The following is a 19,625-nucleotide window of genomic DNA, read 5'->3' as shown; positions in this document are numbered from 1 at the left end:
ATTATATTTGCCCCTTCTTGCCCCGCCAATATTCCACTCGCTAAGTAATTAGTTTAATCAAGCACTCGCTAAGTAATAAATCAGAGGTGGTTACTAGATAGTAAATTTTATAGTTCAGGAGTTAAGCAGGGATAGATATAATGGAGTTTAGGGAGAAAATTGGGATCGAATATAATTCATAGAGTACGTAGGAAAGGAATTTAATAGTTTTGAGGACATGCAGGCATTAAAATAGCCTAGAAGGCAAGAAGGAACAAGTTCAATAGTTTAGAGGGAAAATAGGAATGCCTAAGTAAAATGAACATATTTTCAACCTAGCTTATGCTTCCTACAAAATAAAAGTGTTGAGAGGCCCTAAAATCCAAAGGAAATTAATGAGATGTACTAGCTTGACCTTCTCCCTTTCAATTTCTCTTTCAGTATTCTCAGTTATTATATCGGTTTTTTTATAGAGTGCCCACGGGCACTCTATAAGAGATGAGAGAGATATAGAGAAATAAATTATGCATAGAAATTAATACAAATCAAGGGGGCCCATGAGCTATTCATTTCTCTCTATCTCTCTGCTCTCTTATAGAGTGCCCATGGACACTATAGAAAAAATGTTATTATATCGGTGGTGCAAGAAAAAAATACGTACATGCATTTAAATCCGTTCATAAATTTACAAGTTCAATAATCAATAATGGACATTTCTTTGAACTATCATTAATACAATAGGTCAAGGATATTAAATACTTTCTGACATTATTTATTTCTTTGGACAAGTTGATATAATTAAATAGCAAATATGGAAAACATTAGAAGAGAGCAAAATAATGCCTACTAACATGTGGGTTTCGTTGCAATTAATTGCATCTACTCTAGGGGTTGTTTGGTTGTTGTTGGTAAAGTTGTGTTTTTATGACACAACTTGGAAAGTTGTTGTTCACCTCATCAATTTCACTTTTATACTTTTCTTTGTTTGTTTTTGATTCCATTGGAATCATAAAACACTTGTTTGGTTTGCAAAATGAAACTTTAATTGTTTGTTTGGAAAGTGTAAAAAGTGGTCCCTACTCAAATGATCATATTGGTTGGAATTATTTTTTATTATTTTTTCCTAACTTCAATGTTAACTTTCTCCTAAAATCATGTCTTTTTTTCATGAAATCACTTTACAAGCCACATCAGCATATGAAATCACTTTACACTATTTTCACAACTACAAACAAACAATTAAAAGTAATGAAAGCTGACATTGGGACCCATTTTTTTACACTTTACATCCTTTTACATGGTAAAAACATACAACCAAACAACCCCCTAGATGTTGAATCAGCCAAGTAGTATTATAATTGAACAAAAGGACAATCACTAGCTTAGCTCATGAAAATTTTGACTTAAACATGCTAATGTGCTCAAGAAAGTGAAAAGACAAAACGGTTAGGGCTAAAAGTTATTTTTCTGTGGATCTAACAATTAAAAAAATTTATAATTTATGTAAATAATATTATTCATGTGTCCACTGTGTGAAGAGTTGTTAGTGGTGAATAAGAAGTTTCTCTACGTAGGATCACTAGCCACTATTTCCGGTCAAATTAAAAGATACCTTTTATTTAATTGAATCCTTAAATTGAATTAAGGATCAATAATTATATCAACCTTACTATGATAAGATCAATAATTATATCAACCTTATAATTTTATATAGATCTATTGAGTAGATTGTTTTTTTCCTTGAATAATCAAATCTTTTTTTTTTAATAATCAAATTTTTTTTGTCAGGTTCATTGATAGATAAGAACCATATAATATTTTGTTAGCTTATTATCTCTCTTTAGTTTTTGAAATAATACGAAAATGATAATTTATTTTTATTTATCTTCTGAACAATCATTTATTGAATAATACGAAATTGTCATTTTAGCGTTATTTCAAAAAAAAATATTTATCACTCGTGTCTCAACTGAATTACATATTAGCGCTTCAAAACTTTGAAATTGCTCAGAAGGCAAATAACACGAAAAATATATTAGTGAGGCAATTAGTTATAAATTTTCAGTAAGGACGAAAGTGGTATTTTTTTAAAAAAAATTATGAGATTAATCTCCTTATCACTTCTTCATTTGCCAAACACAAAAGACTTAACCCCTTGTCTTAACTAGCGAATCCAAATGGAATTAGAATATTTTTAACCATTCCCAATGAATTAACTAATTTAACCATTCTCTTTAATCCCTCTTTCTTAACCCTTTGCTAAACGGCGCCTTCAGGTCTCCAAAATCATATATAAAATCGCACATTTTTCTCTATTGTACTCTTTATATTTGATTGATTACAAAAGACTATTTATATGGATAATACATCCACCTAGACAATTTTGACCTAATTCTATTTATAGCGATGACCTTAAGATCACCAACATACTATAATATTCAAGAAAAAAATCTCTCTTATCAACTTATTCTCTACCCACAATCTTATATAAAATCGCACTTGCTATCATCAGTGATTGACCACCAAATAAATACATCGTGATAACATATCACATAAATGATTTTCTATTTATAGGTAACCTAGTAAACATTTTCTCAAAAAAAAAAAAAAAGTAACCTAGTAACTATAAATATCAGGAAAAGCAATCCTCAAACTTTCTATAACTAAGCTCACATCCGATAAGTACCAAGAAAAAGTGCACGTGTGTCAAAACCTCTGCCAAAAAGAATTACTTGGCCATAATTCTTTCCTCGATTCTTTTTCAACGAATAAATGTGTGATGTGAACCAAAATAAAAGGCAATTTAAGATTCCAACGCCTAAGATTCCGATTCTTTCTTTATCTCGAGTAGATTCTTTCAAATCATATATAGCTTTCATTATAAATATAATTCTTTTAAGTTAAATAAAATAGAATGAGTACATTAATAGAAGATGTGATTTTGCTTGTATTTAATTTGTTGGAATCACAATATTACCGAATTGTACATGGTTTAAGGTTTATAAACATGATAATCAAATTTATAATTGAAAGATTATGTTACAGAGTAATTTGACAGTACTTCTGAAAAGTTATTTTTGGTTTCTTAAATATAAGTTTAGAATTAATTAACTTAATTAACTTTTACCATCTATCCTCATTTGGATAAGATTATCCTAAATCATTGACATGGTTCATTAAATAAACCAGTTTATTTTCATAGGTCTTATTATATTACTTCAAAATATATCTTTGAAAAAAGAAAAATATACAGTCAAACCAGATAATCACCATATTTTCTCTTGCGTATTCAAAGAACACATTGACTAACTATTATTCCCTCCTAAACTTGTTTCCCCCAGGGGAATATAAAATATATTAATATAAAGAATATATGATGTCAACATAGATATTAGCATTAATCATCATATTTTTATCTATGAAAAGTTGCCTTCTCCCTCTTGAACTTTTCTTCACAAGGTCAATCTTTGATATGGTCTTTGTTAGTAAATGTGAATCTTGTTGTAAAGGAAAAAAAAAATTATTTACCATCGTAAGAAAAATTGCAAATCCCGAAATTTCCTCATAATTAAGCCAAGGGGGTTTGGACCATTATTCCATTATTCCCTCCTCCACTTTTTCTCCCAACTGAATCTTTTACGACTTTTCCTCAGAAAAAAAGTGAATCTGTGATGTAACCCCAGTTGACGATAAAGCCCCCCAAGATTCCAAGTTCTCCCAAGAATTCGGCGCGTGCATGTCATAATTTTCAAAAAAAAAAAATATTCGGGCGAAAATACCCTCAAGTACCAAACTCGTCGCCTCTTTCAAAGTCCACCAAATTACAGAATTACCTTTTTACCCTTATTATTACTAGACCATGACTCAGCACACACGTTGCCACGTTGCTCTCATCATCCACTGTACTTTTCCGTTATCGTACCCCAGCACTCCAAAAACTTATAAAATAAACAAAATAATTATTGTAATGGTTTTTATTGCTCGTGTACATCGTACTTTTCCGTTGACGTCAGCACTCCAGAGCTTATAAAATACACAAGGGTTGTTTTATGAGTGGTGTTAGGGGCCCCCCCCCTACCACACCACCAACCACACCCCCTCTCCCATCGTTACAGTAAATCGGGCCTCACATGGGATTTTAAAAAATTTTAAAATCTCATGTGGGGACCGGTTTACTGTAGCGATGGGAGAGGGGGTGTGTTAGGGGGTGTGCCCCTAACATTATTTTTGTTTTATGGTAGTCCCTCAAATCTATAAAATTGCTCGGTACTTCCTCAAATATTAGGATTATTGAAACTAGTTTGCGGTCCGTGCAAAGCACGGTTTTTTTTTTTTTTTTTTTTTTTTTTTTTTTTTTTTTTCATGCTACAGTAATCCCACTTTTTTTAATATGGCGTGATTTGAATTTTTGGAAGTGCTACAGTACCCCGCTCTGTTACAGTACCTTTTACATGTTACAGTATATCCGTGTGCTACAGTAATATTTTTAATTAATTATTAGCTACAGTGATAATGCTACTATAGCATTTACAGTGAATCTCTGATCCTCCTATTTGTATAAAGGAATAGATTCAGTCTCTTAATGATCAAAATACCCTCAGGTAACTTTTTTATGGATTATTTATAATTTAGCACTCTAAATTTTACATCTTCTGAAAGTTGTTGTTTAAACCTTTTTACCATTTGATATCCCAAATTCTTATGGCACTTTTTTTAAACTTTCACATCCTAAAGTTTACACATTTTTTCAACTTTCACATCCCAAATTAAGGCTCCAAATTTTTTTAACTTTAATGCCATAAAATTTACTCATTTTAAACTTTGATACTCTAATGTTCAGATATCAAAGTGTTAAAAATAAAACTTTAAAGCATCAAAAAAGGTATAAATTTTATCATAACAAAAGTGTCAAAATTTTTAGGGTATCAAAATTAAAATATGTGTAACTTTTAGTGTATTAAGTAAAAAAATTTGTAAACTTTAGGGTATCAAAATGTTAAAAATCTTTGAGCATTAAAGTTAAAAAGATGTAAACTTTAGAGTACCAAGTGCAAATAATCCTTTTTCGAACAAGATAGATTTTAAGATAGAAATTATAACTAAGGGGTGTTTTGGTCTTTGAGGGAACAAATTGCAAGACTTTTTGGGATTTGAGGGACTAATATGCAATTGTTGAGATTTGAGGGACTAACATGGAATTATTGAAGATGTAAGGGACTAATATCTAAATAAGACATGATTATTATAATGGTTACCATCACATATATTGCATGTTCCACGGTCTTTCTAAAAGCACGTGGCTTGATTATTATTATCACCTGATTTGCCCAAATGAATCTTTGACCTTTTCCCTTTTAGAGAAAAGTGAAATCTTCTAATGTAAACTATTACCACCTAAATTGATAATAGCCATATTTTCTACAATAAACTTTTCAAAATAACATGGATTGACCACTACTTCCTTCTATATAAATTTTTCTCTCAATTGAATCTATAAAATATTTCCTTTAAGAAAGTGAATCTTTATTGCATCTCATTTGAGGGAGGGGGAGAAAATGGTAGAAAGCGCACAAATGATTATCTTATTCCAAAATCCTTATACCTCTATTAACTCACTTATTACTAAATTTATTCGAACAAATTTTCCCTTAACTTGCACTTTTTTCGCAGACGAATTCATTCTTAACTTGCGCCTTCCTCATACAAGAAAATATCTAGTAGACCCGGTTCATTACAATCTAGCCTTTTAAAGTTATTAAATTAACCCCAGCTCATATTAGATCCTTACTCAACAATGATAGACGTCTAACTTTTTCTTTTTTTTACACCGGTGACTCCAGTAAGTCTTCATAAGATCTCGTTTCTCAAATTCTATCATAACTATTTGTATCTGAGCGAGTAGTTCTATAGCACCGACATGATGCTAAGAAGTGTCTTAAATAGAATTATCCTTATATCTCATAACTATCTTAGATAAAAAAATTGTATTTTTTCCCAAAGTTCGTTAGAAGGACAAAATATGACCCTATGAAAATTAGTAACAACTATATTCTCTCTGAAAAAGATTATCTGTAGAATGACAATTAATCCCTTCTAAACTTTCTTCCCAAATGAATCTATGATATATTCCTTTTTCAGGAAAATATGAATCCCTAATGTAAAAACTATTACCATACATAAATCAATATTCACTATTGTTTCCTTCAATTTTTTTCCAAAATAATCCTTTATATATTCCTTTCCTTTTTTTTTCTCCTCTGACCAAGTGAATCTGTGATCTGAACCTAGCCAGTCAAAAAGAGAGAGCTCACCCAAGATTCCAACCGCCAAATCCTCCGGAGCCTCTATTTGCTAACTTGCGAAACTTATTCGGACAAATTTACCCTCAACACAAAAAGAAACGCTCGATTCTTTCCCATTACAGCACAACCAGAGCCACGTCAAATTACTCTTTTACCCCCACCTCCTTCCCACTAGACCCTGACTCAGCTCCCACGTTTCCTTACCCTCCCGCACAACCTACTCCTTATCCTACACCACCACCCCTCTATAAAAAAAACCACCACCACCCTCCCCCAAAAACTCATCAGAAGTTCTCACAGAAAGAAATCTCTGCCGCTTTTACATGGCCGTCGTCTCCAAGAAAGCCCTAACCCTAACCCTAGCTCGTCACTTCTCAACCCTAACCTCAAACCCGATAACCTTAACCCCGAAACTCATCGACCCAGCTCCAAGTCCAAACCCAAACGCAATCCTCGACCTCTCAAACACCGAACCAATCTTCTCCTCCATTTCAACCCGATCGCTGATCCGGTCCCTGGCAATTCTCCAAACCCTATCGATCGAACCTCTGGTAGATGTCGGGATCAGAACAGTCCGCTCGCAGGTGGTTCAATCAAGCTGGTTGGCGAATAAGGCCCTAATGGGTGTGGTTAAGGGGACGGTTTACGGGCATTTTTGCGCCGGGTCGGGTTTGGATGAAGTGGGCAGAACCGTTAAGGAGTTGGAGGGGATGGGGTTGAAGGGGATATTGGATTATGGGTCTGAGGATGCCGAGGATGGGAGTGGGTGCGATAGGAATTTGAGTGGGTTTTTGGAGATGGTCGAGATGATGTCATCGTTGCCACGGTCAGCGGTAAGTGTTCTTTTTTTATATTTTTTCTTTTTTTTTTAAATACAGAAGATCTCCCTGCGGTTTGCATGGTTGACAGATAATCTAGCTAATACATTAAAAGTGAAGCTTCCAATATAATAATTAATAATTATAAGATTTTACTCCGGCTAGGCATGTTTTTTAATTTGTAAGATTGTTGTAATCTCAAATTTATAACTCGATTATTTATTAGAAAAAGGATTTTATGTGTTTCATTCTACCTTAAATTAATGTTGGTTCTGATGAGATCTATATAGGTTTGATCTATAAGGTTTTTTTTGGAAAAAGGAGTGAGAGAAAGAGAGATTTGTAAATAAAAAGAAATTTGCACCGTCACCAACTCGATCCATTTTTTTTATAGCCCAAAATATTAGATCCCTAACCAAGTCCAAAACAAAAGGCTTGGGTTTATGTTTTTGGGATCCCTATTTTTCCTATTTAAATTAACCAAACAAAGAAATAGGAAAAGTAAAATTTTATTTAAGAGGGAGTTTTTGTAATTCGCGTTTCTTTGCTTGAATTTTATTAAAATTTAAAAGCCTCGGGTGGACTAAATAATGAAGATTCTTGACGGGCGGCGGATGAGATTCTGGCACGTGAGATGTGGGAGCACGTGAGGCACTATTCAATGGGGGGTAATTAATATTTGGTGAGGTTGTTGTGGTTAATTAATTAGTAGGAGGCACGTTAACAGGGGCAGTCACGTAAATTTTTTGGTTGGAATTACGGTTACGTTTTGTCGTGTATGGAATAATACGAGACATTAAGGCAACAAGTTGACAGCTCAGCTACTGCACCGTCCTCAAATTCTTCCTGGTCCCTGTGGGCCTAAAAGTAATAAAAAGCTATAAAGCAAAAATAAAAATAAAAATAAAAAAGGATTGAACCTGACGTGAATCGAACACGCAACCTTCTGATCTGGAGTCAGACGCGCTACCATTGCGCCACAGATCCTACTGCTAAACCATGTATTTGAGAATATTAAGAGTGAGATCATTGACAGAACCCCAAAAATATGTTTAACGGCACCTTATATAATACAATCGGATTTTCTTTTTTTTTGGTTCCTTCTATCTATAGATTATTTCCTATGTCATAATTAATTCATTTAACTGTAGTTTTTTTTATTATAAACTATCTTACATTAGAATCATTGGGCATGTGAGGTGTCGGCTCCTTATCCCATGATATACTGTTCATGAACAGTGCATCATGGGGACAAAGAGCCGACACATCACATGTCCCATGTAGGGTCTCGTGTTTTTGGTTCCCTTTAACACCATCCATCATGGGATAGGGAGCCGACACCTCACATGTTCTATGTAGGGTCTCATGTTTTTGGGTCTCTGTAGCACCACCCATCATGGGACTGGGAGCCAAAAACTCACATGTCTCATGCAGGATCCATGTTTTTGGGTGTATGTAGCACCACCCTTAATCAAACTTATTGCTCAAATTCCCTTTTTTTCCCCCTCCTAAGGTGAGCTCGGCCTGCGTAAAAGTCACAGCAATTTGCCCGATCTCCCTCCTCGAACGCATCAGCGATCTCCTCCGGTGGCAACAAAAAGACCCATCGCTGACCCTCCCATGGAAATCACATTCAATCCCCGTCCTCTCGGACTCAAGCCCCCTCTACCAAACCCCGACGAAGCCCTTACCCTTGACAGAAACAGAGGAGTTGAACCTCCAACAATCTCTTAACAGGCTCTCAACCCTCTGCAGCCGCTGCGCCGAGCTCAACCTCTCGATCCTAATCGACGCGGAGTACTCCACGGTGCAACCCGCAATCGACTACTTCACGTACTCTGCAGCTCTGGAATTCAACAAGAAGCCAAAGTCTGAGAGCGCGATGGTGTTGGGCACGGTGCAGTGTTATTTGAGGGACGCGAAGGAGAGGCTGGCGGGTATTGTGGAGGCAGCAGAGAGGGAGGGGTTTGTGGTGGGTGTAAAGCTGGTGAGGGGGGCGTACACGAGGGAGAGGGAGATGGCGGCCGCGTTGGGGGTTGAGTCACCGATACATGGGAGCATCGGGGAGACCCATAGGTGCTACGATGAATGCGCGTCGTTTATGCTGGAGAGGATTGCTGGAGGTTCAGTGTCGCTGGTGCTGGCGACGCACAATGTCGAATCAGGTACGCGTTGCAGTGTTTTTTTTTTATGATGTTTTGGAAGTTAAGGGGTTACTTGAGAGATCACCCAAACCTAAAAGGGTTCATCTAATTCTACCCAAAATAAGTGTCAAACCGTAGAGTCTGTTTTGGTACTGTTTGATTAAATGAATGCTGTTGATCTACTGCAGGAAAGGCGGCAGCCGCGAAGGCAGAGGAGCTCGGAATATCGAAAGGGAACCGAAACTTGCAGTTCGCTCAGCTCATGGGAATGGCTGATGGACTGTCCTTAGGGCTTAAAAACACAGGTTTCCAAGTGAACAAGTACCTCCCCTACGGTACTGTGGATCAAGTCATCCCTTACCTCCTTCGTCGCGCGGAGGAGAACAGGGGCATGCTCTCCGCGTCGACTCTCGATAGGGACATACTAAGGTAACTCTTTCTCGATCAGAACTGTGTGTTGTTTAATGGACGGTTACGATTCATTTCATATCTGACTTCCAATAGGTTTTATCGTCGTCGTCGTCGCTAAATAATAGCTTATTTTTGGGCTTCTTATAACTCTGATACGCATGAGTGAAACTAATAATAAGCTTGTTTATATTTGTAGGAAGGAGATCAGGAGAAGGATGAGTGCTGCTGTTCTTGGAAAGAATTAGAGAATAAAGAAGGATGCGAGGCACTTAAATTGTACATGTTTTAGCTCGTACGACCAACGTGCATGCGTCTTGTAATTGGTTGAACTGGGGAAGGTGTAAATAAATAAAAGAAAGAGAACTTGCTGCATCGCTCTTGTTTCTCTTTTTTTTTTTTTTTTTTGTGTTTTTTTTTTTTTTTTTTTTTGTGTGTTTAGTCCAGTCTCGAAAAGAATTCTACTATCACATTTCACACATCAGGAACATTTTATCAACAGAGGACAACAAACAATGCAGTTAACAGGCAAAGTATAACTTTTAATATTCAGATACTAATCACAATATAACAGGGTTTACTCAGACACGCGCAATCGAGTGAAGCTCAACACAGAATACATCTCTCATACATGAAATCAAAGGCTAAAGCAATACAGAGTACTGAATATAGCACCAAAACACATAGTAGAAACATGCTCAACAGTAGAGACAACAACAAACTTACACCATACTATATATAAACCCAACATAATAACTCCTAAGCAAAGCAGCAGATTAAGCCTCTTGGTAATCGCCTTCCTCCTCGTCCTCATACTCGCCCTCTTCATCGGCTGTAGCGTCCTGGTACTGCTGATACTCCGAAACCAAATCATTCATATTACTCTCCGCCTCAGTAAACTCCATCTCATCCATCCCCTCCCCGGTGTACCAATGCAAGAAAGCCTTCCTCCTAAACATAGCAGTAAACTGCTCGCTAACCCTATGGAACATTTCCTGAATCGATGTAGAGTTTCCAATGAAAGTTGACGCCATCTTAAGCCCGGTCGGAGGAATATCACAAACCGAGGATTTCACGTTGTTCGGGATCCACTCAACGAAATAGGACGAGTTCTTGTTCTGGACGTTGATCATCTGCTCGTCTACTTCTTTGGTGCTCATCTTGCCACGGAACATGGCGGAGGCTGTGAGGTAGCGGCCGTGCCTTGGGTCAGCAGCACACATCATGTTCTTGGAATCCCACATTTGCTGAGTTAGCTCAGGGACGGTTAGGGCACGATACTGCTGGGACCCGCGGGAGGTTAGGGGGGCGAAGCCGACCATGAAGAAGTGGAGGCGGGGGAAGGGGATTAAGTTCACCGCAAGCTTTCGGAGGTCAGAGTTCAGCTGACCAGGGAAGCGGAGGCAGCATGTAACTCCACTCATGGTAGCAGAGATCAGGTGGTTGAGATCACCAACTGGTTCAGTGAACATCAAGTAAGAAAATGAATCAACTTTTTCTATTTAGTTTATAGAGTAACCACCATTAGAAGAACAAATGCATAAAAGTTGATTCCTAATCATATGTATAACATAAAAGTTACGTGTGCATAAGTAAACATACACACAAGTAACACAATAAAGAAAGATCCAAATGACAGAAATTAGCTTTATGATATTGATTTCAAGGACAGCTTTTCAAGTTGGTTTTTTTAGGCTTGCTTTTTTGAGCCATTTTGGGCTTTTGTGCCTAAGTATTTTGGTTGTGTTATGATACTTTTCGTGTGGCAGGCTAGATTACCATGTTCACACCTAAATCTGTTTTAATGATACGCGTGAGGTATATCTAACCAATTCTACTCGAAAAGAAAGATTGATTTCAAGAACAATTGACTTTTCAGGGAGATATTGAATTAGTCGTGAATTACTATGGACCATGCCGTCAATGGGAATTGACTTTATCCCATGTATGAACATCCTAGTGACATATATTATCACTTTGGCATATCCAGACATAACATAAGTCTAGCCAACTGTTGTAAAATATCTATATGATAGCAAGAAAACAGGTGTAATAGCAAGAAGGCAATCATAAAATACCCTTTCGTACGCGCCTGTTCAAAGCAAGATCTTATAGGCGCAAAATTAGATCAAAATAAAATGTAACCTGCATCAGTGACTCAGTGAATATGACTCAAGGTTACTGCAAAACTAACTGTGCTACAACAAAAGAAGAGATCCTTACAGCTTGGAGTGGTTAGCTTGAGAGTTCTGAAGCAGATATCATAGAGCGCCTCATTGTCAAGCACCATGCATTCATCAGCATTTTCCACCAGCTGGTGAACAGAAAGGGTCGCATTGTAGGGTTCAACAACTGTATCAGAGACCTTTGGCGAGGGGAACACAGAGAAAGTGAGCATCATACGATCAGGATACTCCTCTCTGATCTTTGATATCAGCAACGTACCCATTCCAGATCCAGTTCCACCTCCCAAGGAATGGCAAACTTGGAAACCTGCGAAGAAACCAAACAGAAGTTAGCTGAGGAACAAACAATTCAGAAGCCCGCACGATATTTAAAAAATACATAAAAGAGATAAAATTAAAAATCACCATTCTCACCAAAAATTAAGGAGTGAGGTCGGATACATCTTAGACCAAGTAATTTAGAATATTTGAGTTGTATTGTGTGCCTATATCAAATCATTTTTTTTCCCCGAATTACTTCAGAATTGAGTGTGAACCTTGTTAGATAGACATTATATTTTTTTCCTTTTCCTTTAAATTAACAAACAGCGTTTCTTAGATCAATAATTTAGGAAGCTTGAGAAATATAATTCTTGTAACATCTTTTTTATCAAAAGGCTCTAGAAATAATTTTCTGAGAGTAATTCATCAATAACAGAACAGAGCCATTGGTTTTCTTAAATTACTTCAGGTCTGAACACTGGAGGTTAGATATGGAACAATAAAAACAATTTATCAGTAAATCAGATCACAAGTCGACAATCTTTAGGTCTATCATCTAGATCTGGGCTGATCAATTAGCAATGAAAACAATAATTAAGAAATTTTGATCAATGAACATAAATACATTCTTTGATCTGACGCCACAAATCTCAAGATCTGATCAATTAATTATCACATTAAGGAAAATAATGATTAGATCTGGATCTAAAAGCGAATTCGCCCCCATCTCTTACCTCTGCCGATTAAAAAATATATATTATCAACAAAATTGACTAAATTCAAAGTCATCAGATCTGAACCTAATCCATCCAAATCCTTCAGATCTGCCATTAAAAGACAAAAACAACCAAAACTCTCACCTTGCAGCGAATCGCAATTCTCCGCCTCCTTCCTCACGACATCAAGAACCGAATCGATCAGCTCCGCTCCCTCGGTGTAGTGCCCCTTGGCCCAGTTGTTCCCAGCGCCGCTCTGTCCGAAGACGAAGTTATCGGGCCTAAAGATCTGGCCGTAGGGCCCAGATCTGAGGCTGTCCATGGTCCCGGGCTCGAGATCCATGAGCACAGCACGAGGGACGAAGCGGCCGCAGCTGGCCTCGTTGTAGTAGACATTGACGCGCTCGAGCTGGAGGTCGTTGTCGCCTTGGTAGCGGCCGGTGGCGTCGATGCCGTGCTCAGCGCAGACCACCTCCCAGAATTTGGCGCCGATCTGGTTCCCGCATTGGCCGCCCTGGATGTGGAGGATCTCGCGCATCTTGATTTGATCGGGGTTAGGGTTTGAGTAGAGAGAGTAGGAGTGATGAGGGTGAGGGTGAGAAGAGGGAGGGAGATATAAAAAAGGTAAGGTAACGGAGAGATAACGGACGTTTGGGTTGGGTTGCTTTGGTTTGGGGTGGGAAGGAATTTGGGGTTTTTTGGAATTTTATATAAATTGGGGGATTTTTTTGGAGTGATCCTTTTTTGTCTTGTTGTGTCGTTTCCGACCTCCCAGAGGCAGGTGATAGACTTTCTGTTGGATTTAATTTATTAATAGAAATATCTTGGAGTGACTTTTTGGCTAAATAGCGCCTCGATCTTTTGAATTCCTATTCGAACCGTCTGCTTGTAAACAGTGAACTTTGGGCCACGTGATGACGATAAATTCCAAATTTTACCCTCGTATTGTGTCCATTGAAAGGCCAAAGCTTACTACTCACATGGAATCTACTCCTCTTTAGCCTCTTTAGCATACGTGAGATACTGTAGCATAAGTGGATATTGTAATATTTTTTAAAAATTTACTGCGACTGTTTAAAATATATCACTGTAGCATTTAAAAATATTACTGTATCATTTTTTAAAAACTATGACATTTTTAAAAACGGTTGCAATTAAAAACGAGATTACTATAGCAATAAAAAAAAAAGTAAGGTCGTTCTTCGCACGGGGCGCACACTAGTAGGTTCTAATAGAAAATGAACTTCTCAAAGTACATTGTTTTCAACTTCTTTGTCGGTGCCTTTTTGTAATTTAAAGATGAAAATATTTTTCTAAATATCTTCAAATCCTAGTTTTAAAACTTTTAATTCTTAACATAAGCTGAGTTTGAAGTTTAAAAGAGATTTCGAAAGATTTAACAATAAATTTAACAAACATTAAAAGTTCTAACTTTAGCATGGGTTATATCAGAATATTCGAGAAAATATTCTTATGTTTGCATAACCCGAGATACTAAAGTAGCAACTTTTAAGAAACTTTACCATATAGGTGCTACCAAAAATAAGTTAGGATATATAGGGGTAAAGTAGGATAAACTATAAGGTACTTAAGTGCTAATTATCCTAAATGTAAAAGCAAGCTCTATAATTCAAAGCTATAATAAGAGAAAAGAAAACCAACAAGTAAATAATGGACTCATGATGGCCATCCTGCCTCCTTATCAGTATATCATGTGCTATCACTGCTAATGTGCGTCTCTTTGGGCTTGTCACATGTGAATGTGAGGTCATAGCGTGCGCTTTACTCGTGAGCAAACAGAGCCAGAGGCCCGAGACCACGTGATCACTTGCTTCCTCAGATCTTGGCAACTCAACTCCTAACTTTTTATTGATAGCACTTTTATCATATCTATGAGCAATATAAATAAACTTGGTATCAACCATGAGTTCTTGTGCTTCGCAGGAACGTAGTTCATTCTCATCCACTCATTCAAATAGGGAATCACATTCACGTGGGTTGAAGAGTTGATGAGAATGAGACACCTAACTACCAAACACAAAATTTATGCTTAGTACTAAGTTACTACATTTTGCTCTTTATTTATTTCATTTTATTGACTTTGTTACTGATTGAGTTTGCTTTCCAAACAATGTATCATCATTTATAATCTTAGACCATCTCCAACCCATTGCACCAAAATAGTGCAAAATTTGCATCAAAATGGTGCAAAAGTCACATCAAACAGTAATACATCTCCAACCTATTACACCAAAATGGTGCAAATTTTGCATCAAAATGGTGCAAAAATCACATCAAACAGTAATACATCTCCAACCCATTACACTATTTTTTGCACCAAAAAAGAATATTCTCAGAATATTCTCAGTTTATTTCCTTTTATCTATTTTTATATTAATTAAGAGGTAAAAATAAACACTTGAATTTTTTTTTAAAAAATGAACAGTAATGGGGCGGATGAACAGTGCAACGCCATATTTGGTGCAGCACTGTTCAACTGCACCAAAATGGCGCAGAAAATGGGGCTGGGTTGGAGAATGAACAGTGCAACAAAAAACACTGTTTACACCATTTTAATGCTGGGTTGGAGATGCCCTTAGAAGTTACAGAGAGCACAGACATATCAAAACTAAATCACATATAAACAGTAATTGTTAGTATAGAGATTTCACGAGATTAGAAAGAAGTCCTGACTCCTGATTAACAAATTGGCAAAACATAAATATGCGTGCACACAAATAAATGAACTTTTAGAAAAAAATCTCAGAAAAAGTAATTAGTCAAATAACCAAAAAAGTTTCTATTGAGCACAACCATCAAATTTCACCAAAACACTTACATTTTAGAGAACTTCATAGCCCACTTGCAGTTAATAAAGAAGAAGGAAAAAACAAACAAAAAGGCAAACTGATATTACTTCAGATCACACCCAGAAGGAAACCATTCAAACACAGAAGTTCATAAGAACAGAGACTTTCAATTTTCGATAGATCAGGCCCCCTCGTACTCGCCATCCTCTTCATCCTCGTACTCGCCCTCTTCATCAGCAGTCGCATCCTGATACTGCTGATACTCGGACACCAAATCGTTCATGTTGCTCTCTGCCTCAGTGAACTCCATCTCGTCCATTCCCTCCCCAGTGTACCAATGCAAGAAAGCCTTTCTCCTAAACATAGCAGTAAACTGCTCGCTAACCCTACGGAACATTTCCTGAATCGAAGTGGAGTTCCCAATGAAGGTCGAGGCCATCTTGAGCCCCGTGGGCGGGATGTCACACACTGTGGACTTCACATTGTTGGGGATCCACTCGACAAAGTAGGACGAGTTCTTGTTCTGGACGTTGATCATCTGCTCATCTACTTCTTTGGTGCTCATCTTGCCACGGAACATGGCTGAGGCTGTGAGATATCGCCCATGCCTTGGGTCAGCAGCGCACATCATGTTCTTGGAGTCCCACATTTGCTGGGTGAGCTCGGGGACGGTAAGGGAACGGTACTGCTGAGACCCACGGGAGGTGAGGGGGGCAAAGCCAACCATGAAGAAGTGGAGGCGAGGGAAGGGGATTAGGTTTACTGCGAGCTTGCGGAGGTCAGAGTTCAGTTGCCCAGGGAAGCGGAGGCAACATGTAACTCCACTCATGGTGGCCGAGATCAAGTGGTTGAGATCACCAACTGAATTTCATTGAACATTACCAAGTTAGAAAGCAATCCAGTTGTTTCAACTTTCAAAAAAAAAGGAAAAATAGCAGCGAGACCATAACACTGTGATTAGTTCACCTAAAGTGTGAATAACCAAAAGAAAACAGGCCTAAGGAAATTGGTCAAAACTTAGACTATGCTAGAAGCTGCAATGAGACACCAGATGCATACCAATCATGGAACAGTAAAACATCGCGATGTCATTGCTCTTAAGCTCCTGGCTAAGGACAGAATGAGGAAATAAGGGCTTGCTGTTATCCTAGAAGACCAATCATTCTCTCTCTAAAAAATTTGATATATATGGTCCAGAATAAAAGGCAGCTTCAGTGGTTTTTTCAACATATAGACAAATAATGAAGAATAAATTGCACAATAACGACCTATAATGTGTACAGATCAAATCATCAGACAGAAAGACCAATATACTGTGATAAAAACAACTTAAACAAGTTGCAAGGGTAACAAATGAAGCAAATATCCAACAATCCTTTACTGAACTATCTGAGCAACCATCAGAAAAGAGGTACAAGGTAAATAAATACATGACCTTCCCCTTCCAAGAGAACACGTAAAACTTAGTCTAAACTCTGGCGTCTACAAGTCACAAACCGTTATCAAGTTGAAACCATTTATATGCAAGCTGAGCTCCTCATGATTATACAAAAGACCAGACGCTTTAGAAAACACTTAAAATTGGAATGTTTGTTAGGCAGAAGGACAAAATACTTACAGCTTGGCGTGGTTAGCTTGAGAGTGCGGAAGCAGATATCATAGAGCGCTTCATTGTCGAGAACCATGCACTCATCTGCATTTTCCACCAGCTGGTGCACAGAAAGAGTTGCATTGTAAGGTTCAACAACTGTATCAGAGACTTTTGGTGATGGGAAGACGGAGAAGGTGAGCATCATGCGATCTGGGTACTCCTCTCGGATCTTTGATATCAATAATGTACCCATGCCTGACCCTGTTCCTCCACCCAAAGAATGGCATACTTGGAAACCTGTGAGGGCAATCATTGAAATTATTAGCAATTGCAGCTCACCCGGATCCAAAGTTAATAAATGAAAATTTAGCAAACTGACGAGCATGTAGTTACAAGAAAAGGGCTAACAAAGAAGCCAATGCAGGCGATGAGAAAACAGACGGGGAAAATCAAATGACGATAAAATTATGATCAATACTGAGACTTGTCTATGAAGTTTCACAAATTGAGCTTTTAAAATATAGCCAAAGATTTTAACAATATCATCAATTATAACTGATTTGTAAACAACAATAACAAGTAATGAATTCATATAGTGTGTCTACAGCACATAGTTCAGATAAACGAGCAACAGGGAGACAAGCTTCCTCAATATGAGAACAGCATAATCCAGTGGAGAATTCATGAGAACACCCAAAGCAAAGAATAAATATCAAACCCCCTTCAGCGGAAACCAATGCTAAACAGGAAAATGGAGGGAAATTAAAATTGTAATGCTGGTAAAAGATTCTTTAAAATTAACTTCATATATGAATACTAAAAACCTCAAATAGCTGCACACTATCATAACTTAAATAGAATAAAGCTAAAGTTATTTTTAAGATCATGAGAATCCAAGTAAATTAACATATTACAATTTCATATGGGGACAAATTTTCAAAACCATCCGCTTTTGAAATTTATTTTAAAAAACGACCCATTTCAACTTTAATTTTAAAAACCGACCCAGTTGGTTGAAACTGGGTCGGTTTTTGAAAAAAAAAATTCCAAACTTCACGGGAGTTGAACTCCCGTGAAGTTTTGTTATGAGAAAAAACTTCACGGGAGTGAACTCCCGTGAAGTTTGGAAATTTTTTTTTCAAAAACATATCCAGTTTCATCCAATTAGGTCTGTTTTTAAAATTAAGGTTGAAAGGGATTTTTTTTGGGAATAAATTTCAAAACCGGATGGTTTTGAAAATTTGTCCTTTCATATGGCTAACAGTAAGAGATTGAATCATACGTTGCATTATTTGCTTTAACAAATCAGTGATCTGCTTTTAACAAACGCTTAACCACTAACATCGCTGGATCCGATCACACACAGAGGGGAAAAAATCACAAAAATTAAAAAAAAACCTCACCCTGCAAGCAGTCACAATTCTCCGCCTCCTTCCTCACGACGTCAAGAACCGAATCGATCAGCTCCGCTCCCTCGGTGTAGTGCCCCTTGGCCCAGTTGTTCCCAGCGCCGCTCTGTCCGAAGACGAAGTTATCGGGCCTAAAGATCTGGCCGTAGGGCCCAGATCTGAGGCTGTCCATGGTCCCGGGCTCGAGATCCATGAGCACAGCACGAGGGACGAAGCGGCCGCAGGTGCTCAGCGCAGACCACCTCCCAGAACTTGGCGCCGATCTGGTTCCCGCATTGGCCGCCCTGGATGTGGAGGATCTCGCGCATCTTGATGAGACCGGACGGCGGTGAGGTCGCCGGAGTTGTTTTGACGGTGACGGAAACGAGGAGAGGGGGCTTAACGGACGTTTCGTTTGAGAGGGAGGGGGGGAAATGAGAAATTTTGAAATTAACGCCCTTCCGCTTTTCGTTTTATGGTTGATGTCACGTGACCGCACGTAGTTCCGAAGAGAAAAGTTGAGGAACTCATGCGCTTTCCGGTGTTGCACCCCCGCTTGAACACCCTTTTCAAAAGTTCGAGTGTGGGACCTACTGAATGTGGTGCTGCGGAGCGGGCCCCGCTCATCGGTATCGCGGAAGCGGGACTTTCACGTAACAAATTTTTAAAGTCACCTTTAACTTTGGACGATTACAAACATAACCCCCAATGACTTTAGAAAATTACTTTCAACTTTAAGATTTTTTTTTTCCGGACAACAACTTAAAAAGAGTTTTGCTACAGGGACCCAAAATATGTGATCAATAAAGGGGACAACTGAGGTGTCCCCCTCCTATTGGATAATGAGTTGGCCATCATTAAGGATGACCAACTCATTATATAATAAGAGGGGGACACCTCACTTGTCCTCCCTATTGGTCCCATATTTTGGGTCCTTAAAGAATTTTTCATCTTAAAAAGCGTGTATCTCAATTTTTGTTGGGGAAAATATCCTCTTGTATGATATTATCCATTCATATAAA

The 19,625-nt window shown here is 37.8% G+C and overlaps 3 protein-coding genes and 1 non-coding gene across 4 annotated transcripts; 1 reads left to right on the top strand and 3 right to left on the bottom strand.

Moving 5' to 3' along the window:
• On the top strand, positions 6,575 to 10,047 carry LOC109826109 (proline dehydrogenase 2, mitochondrial-like). The gene is made up of 4 exons (XM_020393073.1): positions 6,575 to 7,114; positions 8,613 to 9,264; positions 9,432 to 9,672; positions 9,851 to 10,047. The coding sequence occupies exons 1-4, from the start codon at positions 6,605 to 6,607 to the stop codon at positions 9,897 to 9,899; spliced, it is 1,452 nt and encodes a 483-aa protein (XP_020248662.1). The 5' UTR covers positions 6,575 to 6,604; the 3' UTR covers positions 9,900 to 10,047.
• TRNAW-CCA lies at positions 8,015 to 8,086 on the bottom strand. Its single transcript has one exon. It is a non-coding gene; the product is annotated as a tRNA-Trp (tRNA).
• Positions 10,176 to 13,448, bottom strand: LOC109825793 (tubulin beta-2 chain). The gene is made up of 3 exons (XM_020392684.1): positions 12,959 to 13,448; positions 11,875 to 12,144; positions 10,176 to 11,107 (listed from the first exon to the last, which is right to left on the bottom strand). Exons 1-3 carry the CDS (start codon positions 13,350 to 13,352, stop codon positions 10,428 to 10,430), a joined length of 1,344 nt encoding a protein of 447 aa, XP_020248273.1. The 5' UTR covers positions 13,353 to 13,448; the 3' UTR covers positions 10,176 to 10,427.
• LOC109824970 (tubulin beta-1 chain-like) lies at positions 15,595 to 18,932 on the bottom strand. Its single transcript, XM_020391619.1, is given in 4 exon segments — positions 15,595 to 16,485; positions 17,243 to 17,512; positions 18,619 to 18,848; positions 18,850 to 18,932. Coding segments are annotated over 4 exon segments (1,263 nt in total). The 3' UTR covers positions 15,595 to 15,805.

Source organism: Asparagus officinalis, chromosome 10 (genome assembly GCF_001876935.1).
Source record: "Asparagus officinalis chromosome 10, Aspof.V1, whole genome shotgun sequence".
Lineage (NCBI taxonomy): Eukaryota > Viridiplantae > Streptophyta > Magnoliopsida > Asparagales > Asparagaceae > Asparagus > Asparagus officinalis.
The sequence above is the reverse complement of the archived record's forward strand: the minus strand, read 5'-3'. Positions and strand labels throughout refer to the sequence as shown.

Coding starts and splice junctions, on each gene's coding strand:
- LOC109826109 (XM_020393073.1), top strand. CDS start 6,605: ATGGCCGTCGTCTCCAAGAAAGCCCTAACCCTAACCCTAGCTCGTCAC. Junction 7,115..8,612: donor CATCGTTGCCACGGTCAGCG/GTAAGTGTTCTT, acceptor CCCCCTCCTAAG/GTGAGCTCGGCCTGCGTAAA. Junction 9,265..9,431: donor GACGCACAATGTCGAATCAG/GTACGCGTTGCA, acceptor GATCTACTGCAG/GAAAGGCGGCAGCCGCGAAG.
- LOC109825793 (XM_020392684.1), bottom strand. CDS start 13,352: ATGCGCGAGATCCTCCACATCCAGGGCGGCCAATGCGGGAACCAGATC. Junction 12,145..12,958: donor GAATTGCGATTCGCTGCAAG/GTGAGAGTTTTG, acceptor GTTTCTTCGCAG/GTTTCCAAGTTTGCCATTCC. Junction 11,108..11,874: donor CAAGCTAACCACTCCAAGCT/GTAAGGATCTCT, acceptor TCACTGAACCAG/TTGGTGATCTCAACCACCTG.